Source organism: Muntiacus reevesi, chromosome 9 (assembly GCF_963930625.1).
Source record: "Muntiacus reevesi chromosome 9, mMunRee1.1, whole genome shotgun sequence".
Taxonomy (NCBI): domain Eukaryota; kingdom Metazoa; phylum Chordata; class Mammalia; order Artiodactyla; family Cervidae; genus Muntiacus; species Muntiacus reevesi.
In genome coordinates this window covers 46,380,732-46,397,873 of record NC_089257.1, presented here as the reverse complement: position 1 = coordinate 46,397,873, position 17,142 = coordinate 46,380,732, and the positions used below count along the sequence as shown (strand labels likewise).

Here is a 17,142-nt window from a genome sequence, read left to right as displayed (position 1 = left end):
GAAGGACTGATGTTGAAGCTGAAACTCCAATACTTTGGCCACCTCATGTGAAGAGTTGACTCACTGGAAAAGACCCCGATGCTGAGAAGGATTGAAGGCGGGAGGAGAAGGGGACGACAGAGGATGAGATGGTTGGATAGCATCACCAACTCAATGGACATGAGTTTGGGTAAACTCCGGGAGTTGATGTTGGACAGGCAGGCCTGGTGTGCTCTAGTCCATGGGATCACAAAGAGTTGGGCACAACTGAGTGACTGAACTGAATAGTTATACAGGCATATCTCATTTTATTGTGCATTGTAGATATTGTGTTGTTTACAAACTGAAGTTTTGGGGCAACCCTGCATTAAGCAAGTCTATAGGCACCAATTTTTGTTTCTCTCCAAAATCCCTGGCAACCACTGATCTATTTTACAGTCTCCATATTTTTGACTTCCACTATTTCATAGAGTTGGAATCATAAAGTTTGTAGCATATCAGACTGTTCTCTTTCACACAGCAATGTGATTTAAGATTCTTCTGTGTCTTTCATAACTTTACAGCTCAATTCTTTTCTAGTTTTTTTTGCTAGACAGTAATAATAAACTAGACAGCATATTGAAAAGCAGAGACATCACTTTGTCAACACAGGTCCATATAGTCAAAGCTATAGGTTTTCTAGCAGTTATGTACAGATGCGAGGGTTGGACCATAAAGAAAGCTGAAGAACTGATGCTTTCAAATTGTGGTGCTGAAGAAGACATTGTCTCTATTAATTAAGTTGGGGAGAACTGATGCCTTAACAATATTAAACATAAATATCTCTCCATTTATATAGATATTGCTTGATTTCCTTCATCAGAGTTTTGTAGTTTTCCTTATATAGATCTTGCACATATTTTATTAGGTTTATATCTAAGTATTTGTTTTGAGAGGGTGATAGTTTAAATGGTATTTTGTTTTGAATCTCAAATTCCAATTGCTTATTGTTAGCATATTAAAAAACAATAGTTTTTGTATTCTAACCCTTATATTCTACAACCTTGTTGTAGTCACTTATCACTTCCAGGGGATTTTTTGTTGACTCTTTGACATTTTTTACATAGTGTCATCTACAAACAAAGACATGTTTTATTTATTTCTTCCCAATCAGTATATTTTATTTCCTTATCTTATTAACTAACTCTTCCAATAGAATGTGTGATAGGAGTGATGAGAGGGGATATCATTAACCTTTTTTTCTTTAAGAGGAAAGCTTCTAGGTTCTTACCATTAAGTTTAATGTTAATAGTAGGGCTTTTGTTAATGTCTTTTATCAAGTTCAGTAAGTTTCCCTCTTTTCTTAGCTTGCTGGAAGTTTTAATAATGAGTAAGTATTGGATTTTGTCAAATGGGTTCTCTCCATGTGGTTTTTCTTCTTAGATCATTGTAGTATATTACATGCATTGATTCTGAATGTTGAATCCACTTTGCCTACCTGAGGTAAATCCCAAATGGTTGTGGTATATAATTCCTTTTTACATCATTAGATTTAATTTGTTAATTTTTTTTCATCAGAGATGTAGCTTTTCAGTTTTCTTTCTTGTAATGTCCTTAACTGGTTTTGGTATGAGGCTAATACTGATCTCATAAACTAAATTAGGAAGTATTCCTTCTGCTTCAGTCCTCTGAAAGAAAGTGTAGATATTTGGTACAGTTTCTTCCTTAAATGTTTGGTGGAATTCACCAGTGAATCCCACTGGGACTGGTGCTTTCTGTTTTGAATGGTTGTAAAATATTGATTCAATTTTTTAAACAGACACAGGCCTATTCAGATTATTTATTTCCTCTCATGTAAGCTTAATAGTTTGTCTTCCAAGGAATTGATGCCTTTTATCTAGGCTATTAAATGTGAGAGCAAACAGTTTTTCATACTACTCTTTATTTCATCCTCAATGTCTATAGAATTCATATCCATAATCCATATTTTATTTGATATTAGTAATTTGCATCTTCCCTCTTTTCACAGTCTGAATTATTAGTCGTGTTGGTATTTCCAAAGAATCATGTTATACTTTTACTGATTTTTTTCTATTGATTTCCTGTTTTCAATTTTATTGGTTTGTTTAGTTCTTATTTCTTTTCTCTTGCTGATTTGGATTTAACTTTCTCTTCATTTCCTCTGATGGAAACTTAGATTATTGTTTTCATACAATTATTCTTTAGTTTTGTATGCATTCAATGTAAATTTTCCTCTAAGCACGGCTTTCACTGTAGCCCACAAATTTTGATAAGATGTATACACAAATGTTTCTTATTTTATTTTCCTGTGTTAGTTTGACAGTTATATATTCTTGACTCTTATATTTGAGATTGTTCTAGAAATTGCAACATATATTCTACAAAATCAGTAGAATCTCTGACCTTCCTCTCAAATACCTCAAGGAACTGAGGGTCTTTTAAATCCATTTGGCTGCACACTCCAGCCTAAATGCAATTGCCATCATGTATTTTAAACCCCACTGTTTTATGCATTTATTTAGATTTTGCCATAACCTTATTCATTTGTTGCTCACCATCTTTTCCTGCAACTCTAACTATTCATTGGTGATATTTTCCTTCTCCTTCTTCTTCTGCCTTATAGTAGTTCCTTCAGTGTGCATTTCCAGGTAACAAATTCTGTTACTGTGCTGTTTTCAATTATGTTTTTCTTCCACCATAATTCTTTAAGGATATTTTTAACTCTCTATAGAATCCTACTTTACCAGCTGTTTTCTTTCGGTAGGTTTAACACTCCATCCTACTGCCTTGAGGTCATCATTCTCTCTAATTATTATTTGAAGATAAAATCCCTTACCTCAGACAGTCCTCAGAATGGAGAAAGTAACAGCAAATGAAAAAAAACACAATGAGGTATCATCTCACATCAGTCAGAATGGCCATCATCAAAGTCTATAACAATAAATGCTGGAGAGGGTGTGGAGAAAAGGGAATGCTCTTACACTGTTGGTAGGGAAGCAAACTGGTACAGCCACTATGGAGAACAGTGTGGAGATTCCTTAAAAAACTGGGAATAGAACTACCATACCACCCAGTAATCCCACTGCTGGGCATACACTCCAACGAAACCAGAATTAAAAGAGACACATGTACCCCAGTGTTTGCTGTAGCACTATTTACAATAGCTGGGACATGGAAGCAACCTAGATGTCCACTGACAGATGAATGGATGAGGAAGTTGTGGTACATATACACAATGGTACATATACACAATGAAATATTTCTAGCTATTAAAAAGAGTGCATTTGAGTCCATTCTAATGAGGTGGATGAGCCTGGAGCCTATCATACAGAGTGAAGTAAGTCAGAAAGAGAAAGACAAATACTGTATAATAACATATATGGAATTTAGAAAGACGGTACCAATGATCCTACATGCAGGCCACCAAGGGAGACATAAATATAAAAAACAGACTTTCGAACTCAGCAGAAGAAGGTAAGGGTGGGATGACTTTGAGAGAATGCCACTGAAACATGTACATTACCATATGTAAAACAGATGACCAATGAAAGTTCGATGCATGAAGCAGAGCATTCAAAGTAGATTCTCTGGGACAACCCAGGAAAGGGTGGGGAGAAAGGTGGGAAGGGGGGGTTCAGATTTGTGGGGGACACCTATATAACTGTGGCTGATTCATGTTGATGTACGGCAAACCATCACAATATTGTAAAGTAATCATTCTCCAGTTAAAATACATTAATTTTTAAAAATCTGCTTTTCTCCAAATGCTTTGTTTTTCCTATTGTATTTTCTGCAATTTCACGATGATATGTCTGAGTGTGAATTTCTTTTACTTGTCTTCCGAGGTGTATGCCAAGGTATCCTAAAAGTTGTCTTTAATTTGTAATGGAAGTGTTTCTCTTGCTTCAAATTTATTTACCTCTTCCATCAGATATTATTTCACTATCTATTAAATTCCTTGAGACGTCAAAGAATGTCTTAAAATTTATCTAGATATTTTAGATAACTCAGTTGGAAAAGTTGTTCTCTTTTTTAATTAATTTATGTTTTGGCTGCGCTGGGTCCTTATTGCTGTGCACAGGCTTCCTCTAGCTGCAGTAAGTGGGGGCTACTTTAGTTGCAGTGTGCACATGCACACTGCATATATCTCATCCATATCCAGTCTTCACTTCCTTTGCATAAATACCCAGGGCTTCTCATTGTGCTGGCTTCTATTATTGTGGAGCACAGTCTCTAGGGCACATGGGTTTTAGTGGTGGCAGCAAATGGGCTCAGTAGTTGTGGTTTGCGGGCTCTAAGCACAGGTGCAGATGTTGTGGTGAACAGGCTTAGCTGTTCTGTGGCATGTGGAATCTTCCTGGACCAGGGATCAAACCAGTGTTCCCTGCATTACAAGGCAGATTCCTAACCACTGTCCACCAGAGAAGGCCAGAAAAGTTGTTTTTTTAATTAATGAGTCTGCCATTAAATTTATTTATTTATTTATTTTTCTTTTTCTTTTTTTTTTTTTTTTTAAATATTATTTTATTAGTTGGAGGCCAATCACTTTACAACATTTCAGTGGGTTTTGTCATACATTGACATGAATCAGCCATACAGTTACACGTATTCCCCATCCCGATCCCCCCTCCCACCTCCCTCCCCACCCGACTCCTCAGGGTCCTCCCAGTAATTTAGATTCAACTTTTAGTGACACTGGTGAAGATGGAAAGCACAAAATCAAAATGACTGTAAGATGAGATGACAATTATAGTGATTCGATAGGGACAAAATGAAGGAAAAATCTAAGGGCGAGCTGGTAGGGGATTAAAAAGAATTGAGATTTAGGAGAGATTGAAAAGGATAATTTGAAAGAACATGAAACAACATTCACATTAGGAGGAAGAGGATGCATAGGCTTATAATAGTGACATTCAGTAGGACAGGAAATACAAGAAAGGAAACCTGAATTATGTGTGAAGTTGAAACGTGTGAAATCTCATCTCATATAATATGTCTCAAAGACAGTGGAGTTAGAAACAGCATCGAGAAAACATTGAATATAAGCATATTTGATTCTATATACCCACATTACGATGGCATCAATAGATAAAGAGAATTTGATTATACATATATATTTTATAATATAAAATAAGTATATATAATATAATGATATTAACTAGTGTTAGAGGAAGAGTGAGTAGTGGGTGTCAAGTATAAATCAGCTAAGAAGTGCATTTTATTTATTGAGATAAATTAACATATAACCTTGCATAAGTCTAAGGTATACAAGGTGCTCATATGATACATTTTTATATTGTCATATGACCAAGATAGAGTTAGCTAACACTTCTATCACATCACAGTACCATTTCTTTATTGCGATGAGAACAATTAAGATAAAGTCTCTTGGCAACTTTGAAGTTTATAATACAGTATATTGTTTATAATCACTATGTGTGCTATGTGCTATGCTTAGTCGCTCAGTCGTGTCCAACTCTTTGTGACCCCATGGATTGTAGCCCACCAGGCTCCTGTGTGCATAAGGATTATCCAGGCAAAAATACTGGAGTGGGCTGCCATGCCCTCTTCCAGGGATCTTCCCAACCTAGGGATCAAACCCAGGTCTCCTGCATTGCGGGCGGATTCTTTACCACCTGAGCCACCAGGGAAGCCTAGATATATAGGACTTTTTATCTACTGATGGCACATTTGTACCTTTAAGCAGCATCTCCCTAATTCCTACACCTTCCATCCCCTGGTAACCACCATACAACTTTGTTTTCACAAGTTTGGCTTTTTTAGATTCCACATGTAAGTAATATTATACAGAATTTCTCTTTCTTGGTCTGACTTATCTCACTTAGCATAATGCACTTAAGGTTCATCTGTGTTGTCACAGACAAATGGCAGGACTTCCCTCTTTCTCGTGACTATATAATATCCCATTGTGTGTTTGTGTCTGTGTGCACACTTGTGCATGCTGTGTCACATATCCTTTATCCATTGACCCATGGACTGACACTTAGGCTGTTTCCATATCTTGGCTACTGTGAATAACAATGCAGTAAACATGGGGGTGCATATAATATCCCGCCTTCACTTCCTTTGCATATATACCCAGGAGTGGAATTGCTGGGTAATATTGTGATCCTATTTTTCACTTTTGATGAAACTCTACAATCTTTTCCATAGTGGCTAAACCAACTTAAATTCTCAGCAACAGTATACAAGGGTTCCTTTTTCTCCACACCCTCACTATCATTTATTATTTGTAGACTTTATGATGATGGTCATTATGATTGGCTTGAGGTGATACCTCATTATGGTTTTGATTTGCATTTCCCCAACAATTATCAATGTTGAGTGACTTTTCACGTGCCTGTTGGTCATCTGTATGTCTTCTTTGGAGAAACATCTATTTATTCTTTGCCTATTTATTCCTAATATTCTTTTAATGTAGCTATCCAATTTTCCCAGCATCACTTATTGGAATTTTCTTTTTTCCATTGTTTTCTCACCTCTTTTGTCATATATCATTGACCATAACTGTGTAGGTTTATTTCTGGGCTCTCTACTCTGTTTCATTTGTCAGGCGAGTTTTTGCTCCTCAGTTTTTGTCTCGTCACAACAAAGATTTGGAGTGATGGAGATTAAAGCCCCCTTGGAATGTCATAGCTCTCAGGTCTTGGACAGACCATGTTATAGCTCTCAAGTCTTGAATGGACCATGTTATAGCTCTTAGACAAATCAGTGTTACATCTCTATTTTATTTAGATAATAGCAGGAAAATCATCCTCGAGGCGTGAGGTCATGTCGACCCAAAGATGTGAAGAGAAGAGCGCCCCAGCGCACAGGAGGGAGAGAGAGAAAGAGAGAGAGAGCTAGCTTTGGCTCCTCTTTTTATATGTTTTTCTCTCCCTGGGCCTGTCCTATGTAAATTGGGCCAGCCAGGAGTGCTGTTTGTTTTACCTGAGGTCCTCACTCCGGTCCGCAGACCTTCCTTTGTTTTATTTTTGTGGGCTTTTCTCTTCCAGCTCTTTTAGCCATCGCCATTTTGGGCTCTTTTTCCCTATTCTAACTACCTAACACATTGATGTATGTGTTTTCTTTTATGCCAATGTCATGCTCTTTTGATTAATGTAGCTTTGTAGTATAGTCTGAATAGGGAACATGGTACAGCCAGCTATTTTTTTTTTTTTCTCCAGTCAGCATTGGCAATTGAGTCTTTTGCAGTTCCAAAAAATTTTTTAGAATCATTTTCTCCTACTTTTGTGAAAGTGTCCTGGGTATTTTGATAGTGATTGCATTAAATCTATAGATTGCTTTGGATAAGATGGCCATTTTTAACAACACTAATCCTTCTAATCAAGGAACACAGGATATCTTTCCATTCCTTTTTATCATTTTCATATTCCTTAATCAGTGGTTATAATTTTCAGAATATAGGTCTTCCACCTTCTTGGTTAAGATTTTCACCTGGTATTTTTTTCTTTTTAGTGTGATATAAATGGAATTGTTCCCTGAATTTTTTTTCTGATAGTTCATTATTAGTGTATACAAAAGCAACAGATATCTCTAAATGAATCACAGTATTCCGCATATTAACATGCCACAGGCTAACTGAGTGTCTTTTCTTCCCACAGCCATGGACACAGCAGAGTCTATGCCCAATTAACCCCTGTTTAGAGGCAAAAATAGACAAGATCTCCAAGAGATGCTCAGAGAATAGGACTGGCAGTTGAGTACAAGTTGTCAAAGCTGCAGAAACACCTGGGTGTGACTTCTGCCCATGCCTTACAACACTTAGAAGAAAAAGACCTCCAGAAACTGAAATGCCAGGTGCAACATTCCTGGGAGAAAAGGGCCCTGGAGAAACTGCTTAACCTATCATACTCAAATACTCTTTCAGAGTTACAGGAGTCTTGGATGGAATCATTAAAGAAACAGAAGGAGGAGGCAGAACAGGCTCTGCAGGAACAAAGAGAAATGCTGTCAGAAGGGAAGCAACAACAAGAAGAGGCAGTGAGGAAAAAGGAAGCAGAACTGAGGCAAACAATGGAGATCAAAGAGTTCAAGCCATCTCCGGAAAAGCCCCTAGGAGAAGTCATGGAAGATATGCAGAGACAACTCAACCTCATGCAAGGGGCACTTTCTCACAGGAAAGATCTCTCAGATAGAGAATTGGTGAGATACGCATCTGGAGGACTAGCCCTACAGGGAATTTACAAAACCAGTGACCAAAGGTGTCTTATAGAGAAGAAAGAAGAGCTACTCTGTGTCCCCAAGGAGTTTGTACTCCGTGGCCCTAATCAGGGTACACGGGTGGAAGTGAAGGAATTTACATCTTCTCAAGAAGACTCCATGTTCACTCAGACTGTAGAGAAGCTGGGCTTCAGTGTAACTACCTTAGCAAAGGGTGGAGGTTGGGGGATTAGCCTGGAAGCTGGTATGGATCAGAGCATGCATTCAGAATCCAAGAAAATACAACAGTCACATTCTAAACACTCATATTTCTGCTCAACCAAGTTCATCTATATCCCACTGGCCTCCTGCATCTTTCCCATTGACCAACTCCAACTATCCAATGCTGCTCTCCAGGGTTTAAAATACATTGAAGACCTTTTGAGTCAGCCAGAAGACCCAGACAAACTACTCTTGCTGAGGCATAGGACTGAAGCCTTCTTCCAGAGGTTTGGCTCTCATGCTAACCAGGGCCCTCTGCACCTGGGAGGAATCTACTGGTGGAAAGCCATTTCAGAGGGTTTCCAAAAAGAGCAGCTGGCAGAAGTGAAACAGCAAGCAGCAGAGGCCCTGGATATTTACATAAGGGGCAGTTACAGGGGCTTTGGAGTGAACATTGGTACAGATTTGGATGTGTCAGACTCTCATTCGAAAAAAGCCTCTCAGAGAACAACCTTCCAAAATCTCCAGACCAAAGTCCAATTATCTGTGGCCCAGACAGGTGGCCCACCAGAAGCAAATGACTTTTTGGACTGGAAAGCTGGTCTAGTTGCCAGTAATCAAACCTGGTGTGTCATTGACCGTGGACTTCAGCTGGTACCTATTTGGGACATTGTCCTCTCTAGCCACAGAAGTGATTTTAAGGATCCTCTTAAAGTAGCTAACTGCCTGAAAGACAACTATACTGTTCTGACTGAACTCACTGCCCAGATCCAGGAGGGAGAAGAATTACTGAGTATTGAGAGGGAGGTTAGGATTTTCCTAGAGGATGTGAAATCCTGGAAAGTTTTTGATCCTGAAGAACAGCTTAAAAGGCTGATAAATTTCATGCAAAGATTGAGTCAAAAAACTGAAAGCTATACCATTTGGACTAATATATGCCTCAAAGACTGGGGTCTGCAGAATTTTCTGGTAAACACTGTTAACTTTTGCAAAAAATCTTCCAATTATGGAACTAAATTTATTAAATCTCAGTTGAGAAGTCTTTTGGATCCTCACATCTATACAGTAACAAACTTTCCTCAGGCTCATTCCATTATGCAGTGGATATTTCAGTCAGAACCAAGGGAAGACAATGTTCATATCACCCAATTTTCTGAGTTAACTGAAATATTTAAAAAAACACAGAATAACCTTAGGGAAGTAAAGGCCAATTCCGAATCCACAGAGTTGGTGGAGGAAGCTCAAAGAAAGCTGACTTATGAGGTCAGCGTGTCTCTTGGCTCCTTCTTGAAATACCTCCGAGAAACAGGGAAGCCAGACACACACATCTTGCTACTTTTGATAGCGTCTGGTACAGGATATCATGTGGTTGACAATATATTTCAGTATCTCCTGGGGCATGATGAGTTAAACTTCCTATTGGGTAAAATGCAAACTGCACAAAATAAATACCAAGAGCTCAAAAATATTTGCAACTACGGGGCTCAGGCATTCCTGGTGCTCACAGGTCTGACAGCAACAGTGGGCATCAAAGCTGTTTCTCCAGAGGAGAAAACACAACGCTTGGCATTGATCAAACATCACATGGGACAATCTTTGACTAAAGAAGTTGTATATGTCCTCACCAAACCTGAAAATTATGATTGGGAAAACTTAGAAAAAGACTTGAGACTGCTCATTGATGGGAATTATGAGGCCACCGTCTCTTCATTCCAAGTGGAGGAGGTGAGAAAACAATTGCAAAGTGTTTTCCATGAAAAGAAAGAGCTCCATGAACCACACCATAATGAAAATAAAAAGGAAGAAGTCATAGAAAATGGAGCTTTCCGAGACTTGCTCGAACGTCTAGGCCTAGAACATTACTACCCAAGAAAAATGAGCAGAGCTAACTTCCAACTGATCCACAAGACTTCTGTGTACAACACCCAGCCCTGCTCTGAAACAGAACTTCCCTTTTATTTCCTACAGAAGCTATTGATGCTGGATTATGGGCTGAGATACCTGATCATCAAACATGAAGAATACACAGAGAACCAAGTCTATTCAAGCACCTTGAACCAAGAAAAGGAGACTTTTGATCCATATGAAGATCTACCTGAAGAAAGTGTTAGTCCTACTAAGCCTTCAGCAGCCACCAATGTCAGACCCTATGTTCACCCTATGGATATTCAGATGGCAATTCTTCACTGTGCAGATGATTTTGCCAGACAATACATTTTGGACAAACTTTCCATTTGTCAGTTTGCCCTCCCCCTTCTCATACCGAATCCTTGCAATGCTCAAATTGAATTCTCTCTCTGGTCTCTCAGTCAAATTCAAAGGAGCTGGCAGCAAGAAGGGAAATCAGTAAAAGGGGAGAAGGACAATTACACGAATCAACGGATGTGTCATGTTTCTGTCCCCATTGTGTCCTTTATTAGAGTTGGAACTGGTTTCTCTGCCTCCAAATCTCAGATCATGAACTGTCTTCTCAGTGAAAGGAAACATGATGTCTTTTTTCACCGACATTGCAAAAGCAGCAGCAGAGACTGTCTCCTGATGGAAGGAGTGGTGGAGGTTGCCTGGTTCTGTCCTGGGGGGGAAGAGCAGGAGAGATTTGACAAGTGCTTGACCTTTACCAATCTTCATGGAGATGCAAAAGAACATGAGAAGCAACTCGCCTTTTTGCAGGAGGTCTCTTCCATAATTGTGGTCCTCATGTCAACTTCTGATGACAATAAAGGAAACCGAAAAATAGTCCATGACATGTGTCAGTCAACAAAACCTTTAATCTTGTTGCTTGATGACAAAGGAAAAGTCACAGTCAATAAATCTGGCCCAAGAGTGAGAATTGGGATTAGGAACAGAAATGAGGCAGAATTAATAGGTGAGCTCACAACTACAATCAGACGTTTACTGAAGCTCTCTAACAGTGCACTCAGCTTGGAGAGCTGTGCCCAAGTTGCTCGCAAGCAAGGAATGCTTATTGATGAAGACCAGAGAGATTGCAAGGAAGCTAAAGAAAAGGCAGAGAATCTAATGACCCTACTGAGAGAAATGGAAATATCTCAGGTCAAGGAAAACTTACTACCTCTTCAGGGAAAACTGTGGCAACATTGGTGTGAAAAGGACAGAGAACTCTATCATCTGAGAGAAAAGGGGAATCGCAGCATTGAACAACACAAAAGTGAGACTGAGACAGAGAAACAAATGATAAGACATAAACAGTTGAAAAAAGCCTTTCCTCTCAATGATTTAATGCGTTCTGTCCTTGAAATTCTGCAAAATCATTCAGAAACTGACACCAAACTCTACTTCCTCCAATGGCTGAAAGTAGCTTTGGACAACCTGACTGCAGGACACTTGGAAAACCTAAATGAGAAGAAAAAGGCATTGGTTCAAACAGAAAAGCAAGAGGCCAGAAACAGTAACTCTCTGAAAGTCAGGCAACATGAGATAGAAGCTATTTCCAGAGAGATTAATGACTGTACCTTGAGAATTGAGCACATTCTCAGAGAAGTTGGCCAGATCTATGAAGCTCTGGAAGAAGATTCACCCATGAAAGATACCCTATTTCTCTCCCTTCCCCACATTGCTGCAGATCTGATGATATCTGGCGTTCCCATTGAGCTGATGGATGGGGATGTTTCATATGTGCCCCTGAGGTGGGTGGCAGCTGTTTTTGACAGGCTCTCTGAGAAACTTGGAAACAAGCGGCTCTTTCTTGTCTCTGTCCTTGGCCTGCAGAGTTCAGGGAAGTCCACCCTGCTGAATGCCCTTTTTGGGCTGCAGTTCACTGTCAGTGCTGGGAGGTGTACCCGGGGGGCCTACATGCAGCTTCTGAAAGTGAAGGACACATTCACAGAGGAACTTGGCTTTGACTTTGTGCTTGTTTTGGACACAGAGGGACTTCGAGCCCCAGAACTCAGCAACACGTCCCAGAATCATGACAATGAGTTGGCAACCTTTGTCATCGGACTTGGAAACTTGACTCTGATCAATATTATGGGGGAAAATCCATCAGAAATGCAAGATATTCTACAAATAGTTGTCCAAGCTTTTCTGAGGATGAAACAAGTAAAAATCTCTCCCAGTTGCCTCTTTGTCCATCAGAATGTGGGGGAAGTTACAGCTAAAGACAAAATTATGGACGGAAGAAGGCGGCTAGAGCAGAGATTGGACAAAACGTCAGCAACGGCAGCTGAAGAAGAGCAGTGCTCCGATGTAACCTGCTTTAGTGATGTCATTAAGTTTGATGCCAATACCCACGTCTACTACTTTGCTCACCTCTGGGATGGCAATCCCCCAATGGCCCCACCCAATCCTCGTTATAGCCACAATGTCCAGGAACTAAAAAGCAGAATTCTTGTGACTGCCCAACAGGAATGTAGGGGAGGAATCATGAAGATATCAGATGTAAAATTCCGAGTTCAAGATTTGTGGAGAGCCCTACTGAATGAGAACTTTATTTTCAGCTTCAGGAACACTCAAGAAGTCATGGCCATGAGCAAACTGGAAACCATGTATAACTCCTGGACGTGGGAGCTGAGGAGTCATGTGCAGAAATTACAGGACCAGCTGATTAACCAGATTCAGAACGGAAAAATCCAGACACTTAAAACATATGCCCTGGAGGCTCCAGTTACAGAGATATATGAAGCCATCAAGCAAAAACTTGAAAAATATTTTAATGAAGACCCAGATAGTGAAGTGCTGGTTCAGTGGAAAGGAAATTTTGAAAATAAACTAATAACCCTTAAAGAAGCACTAATTTTAGATAACCAAAGAAAAGCCAAAGAACTTATTAGTTTCAAAAAAAATCAAGAAAAACTAGATAACAAAAAGTCAGGTTATGAAAAGGAATTATTAGAAAAAAGCAGGAATTTGGCTTTATTGCTAAATGGCACCGAATTGAGTGAGGAAGAGCTCCATGAGAAATTCAACCCACTTTGGGAAAAATGGGTCTATTATGTGTCCTCAAATCTCCCTCCAGTCAAAGAGCCTGAAATTGAAGTGGATTCTGAAAGCATCCTTTTGGAGTATTTCAAAAAGGTAAAAAACATGGCAAGCATACTTGAGAACTATTCTGGAGAAAAGTTTGAAATCAACTATGACAAACATGTTAAGATGAACAGGAATTATTTGGGACTCTCTACAATCACAGTAGAGACCCAGGATATACACTCCATAAATATGACTACTGACTGCATTCTTTCAAAAGTTAATGAAACTGTTAACAAAATATCTCAGCAAAAGCATGATTACAATCCAACTTATTTCTATGAAATCCTGAGAATAATAGATGAGGAGGTGAAGTCTGCATCCACTCAGAAAAGATACACATTTACAAGAAGATATGAAATAGACTTATCATTGTGTTTATTCCAAAGAGCATCAGTGAAGTTTAAGGAGATGCACAAGGCATTCAAGAGGGCAAATGATCCTGTAAACTATCTGCAAAGCAAGAAAGATGATTTCTTCATGAGCTTTAAGATCTCTTGTCAAGGAGCAACTTCAATTAAAACATTTGTTGATTTTCTCTGGAACAAACTCACACCTGCTGTCTCCAGCACCATAAGGAAAAACATGGTCCTCAAAATTGCTGGGGACATTCGAACCACCTGCCGGGCATTCAATGAAAACAGAGCTAACCTGGAGAAACACATTCTCATCTCTCTGGCAGAAGAGGAAAATTTTGATAACTACTGGCAGTACCTTCATCATCCAGAATCATTTTTTAAGAATTACATTGAAAACCATGTTAAAAGATATTTTTCTGACACAGGAAGTAAAAAAATAAAGACTTTTCTACAAATCAGTTTAGATGACATCAAGAATGCCATCCTCTCAGCTGTGCATGAATCTACAGCAAAAGCCAAAGATAAAAGCAGCACAGTGTCTGGGTGGTTAGATTTGTTCTGTGATCACCTGGGGAGTACCTTGATCTTTCCACGAAAAGACTTGATAAGCATTGAACACCAGGAGATAAAAGATATCGAGTTTATCAAAGAGGCCATGAGTAAAGCTTTAGATCCTGAAATGAAGAAGGTAGAACAGAACTGTTTGTCTAGATGTGTAGAAATGATTTCTGAAATCCAGAAAATGCTCTCTGAACATCTCTGTGGCTGCTGGAAACAGTGTCCCTTCTGTAAAGCAATTTGTACGAACACAATCCCTACCCATGAAGGAGACCACAGTGTTCCCTTCCACCGTCCACAGGCTCTCGATGGATGGCGGTGGTCTCAAACAGACTATTTTGTCATTGATTACTGCACTAGTTTAGTAGCAAGTGAATGCAATTTTATTTTGAATGATGGCAGTAGAATCCCATATAAGACCTATCGACAGGCAGGAGGGGAGTATGCCACATGGAGCATCACCCCAGACACATCCATCCAGCCATACTGGAAATGGTTTGTCTGTCACTTCAGATCAAAGCTAGAAGAAATATATCACAAAAAGTTTATCAATAAAGGTGAAATTCCTGATGCCTGGAAGAAAATCACAAAGCAGGAGGTGCTTGATGACTTGAAAACAAAATAATACTCAATGACCAGATAAGAGGTCCAGTATCTAAACAAAGAAGGCACATTACCAGAACAAGCCTAAAATACCACCCACTCAGAATGAAAACCTTCCTTGTATCAATTTTTCTCAAGTGAAACATCTAAAACTAAATCAATGATAGCAAGAGTTGAAGATTTCTTGAGTAAGAACCTTATTTTTCATTGCCTCAACTCCTTCTTTTTTAAAAACAGATAACTGATATACATGCGTACATGATAAAATCCAATAAAGCCCATTCAATATACCGACTGCATATTTTATATTATTATTCTGAATATTTTTATTTTTAAATATGTAATGTTATATAAAGCTTCAAGAAAGTCATTTTCATAAAGGAAGATTAAAATCATTGCAGGCTGCTACAAAATCTATAGAATAACTATACAAATATTTTTATCAATATACAGTTATTGACTGGAAGTTACAAATACTTTTCATTTGTAAGTGTATTTTTTTCACTCTCTTAAATTGTGAGGAAGAGTATTAATGCTTGAATGCAAAAAAATTCATAGGAAATTCAAGATTTCCAATTCTCAAATATAATGCCATTTACAGCTATTCTATTATAGGAATAAAAAAAAAAAAAAAACAAAAACCAGAAACTTGGCCAGGATAGAGCCTGCATCAATTTGGGAAACAATATTAAACAAATATGAAAAATAGAAGTTAAATAATTTTTTCTAATTTAACCACTTTTCTCTTCTTCCTGGGCACTTTGGCACTGGCCTACGCATGTTTTTTTAAAAAGGTTAAGAAAAAATTCACAAGAGTTTAGGTATTCATGACCTAGAGCTCTGTACAGGTCTGACAAGGACCCATTTATAGAACAAGATTTATGACCAGGGAAAAAGGGCCATTTTAATCAAGGCTGTGGACCAGGTCGGGGCTTCCCTCGTAGCTCAGTCATAAAGAGTCTGCCTGCAATGCAGGAGACCTGGGTTCGAGTCCAGAGTCAGGAAGATTCCCTGGAGAAGGAAATAGCAACCCACTCCAGTATTCTTGCCTAGAGAATCCCATGGGCAGAGGAGCCTGGCTAGCTACAGTCCATGGGGTCACAAGAGTCAGATACATCTTAGTGACTAAACCATAGTGATAATTCAATAAGAAATGTTTCTGTATATTAAAATGTAATAAAATGCTTATCTCCAAATCCAGCACCTTTGTGACTTTTCACACTATTTGAGCCATAGAGTCATGATCAGAAATAAAAAAGGAAAACACACTGAAGCCAACCAAGGACCTGAGAGGGGAGAAATCTCTACTCTGCAAACCTATACCTTCTGAAACAATGACTTATGCTAGGTTCTCAAAGCTGAGGATCTGAAGGAACCCTGAAGCAAAGAAAAAAGTTACTCATGTCTGACATAGGGCCATTCATTGGCTTCCATTTAAGGTCATACTCTCTACCCCTCCACAGCCTGTATGAAAACATACAGTACAAAGAAGAACAATCACAGAACTTGGATCTTCGGAGCTGGGAGACAAGAGTGCTCACTCTATCTTTGTGCCCCAAGCATACTCTTCAGTTTCAGGTCAAATGACCATGTCTCCAGAAGAAATCATGAAACAGAAAAACTATACAGAAAGCAGATGTTCTTGAATAGATGGATTTTCCTTTTGTTCTTTAAAAATAGTCTCACTGAGAGTTGGAGGAGCCTCCGAATAGGAAAAAGTTGAAATAGTGACAAAAACAGAACCCATGCACAATATAGCCCCTGTCTCTGACATCACTGCATCCTTGATAACTGTGCAATGTTAACATTTGTTCAATGCTTTTCATATTTGTTCAATAAGCCCATTAAAACCTTTAACTAAGAAGCATCATGATTAACTTTGATTTTCAGGCAAAATTCTTATGTATAAACAACAAATTTTTTATCAATTCCTCAGGCATTTAAGGAGAGTGATTACTAAATGCAATTCAGAGACGGTGTCAAGTGTTCCCTACAAAATGGCATAGACATAAGTTGGGAATGAAGGTAGACGGAAACATATGAAAGTGGTTTTCTATGATAGTAGTGGAGAGTAAAGTACCATCAAGGTGGGGTCAGGATCAAAGTGTCAATGGGTTGAGGTCAGTGAGGGAGATCTTAGGAACACTGGAGTAGGGTGATAGAGTTCATAGGGGTGAGAATTATATAGTCATCAAAAGTGGGAGATGCTGGGGTCAGTGTAGGTCACAGGGATTAGAGATGGCCAGCATTGTAAGGTCACTGGAGGTAAGGTTCACCT

General features: G+C 38.8%; 1 protein-coding gene across 3 annotated transcripts in view; it reads left to right on the top strand.

Annotated features, from left to right (window-relative positions):
* The window catches only part of LOC136174796 (interferon-induced very large GTPase 1-like), a 54,673-nt gene extending 37,925 nt beyond the window's left edge, over positions 1 to 16,748 (top strand). The window contains exons 1-2 of one of the 3 annotated variants that reach the window (XM_065945004.1): positions 1,320 to 1,348; positions 7,605 to 16,748. In XM_065945004.1, the coding sequence (XP_065801076.1) occupies positions 7,888 to 14,886 (6,999 nt within the window). In that variant the 5' untranslated portion in view covers positions 1,320 to 1,348; positions 7,605 to 7,887 and the 3' untranslated portion in view covers positions 14,887 to 16,748. Of the gene's footprint in view, positions 1 to 1,319; positions 1,349 to 7,604 lie in introns of those variants that run through there. The other 2 variants (XM_065945002.1, XM_065945003.1) reach the window with 2 other exon arrangements.
* Positions 16,749 to 17,142: the final 394 nt, after the last annotated feature.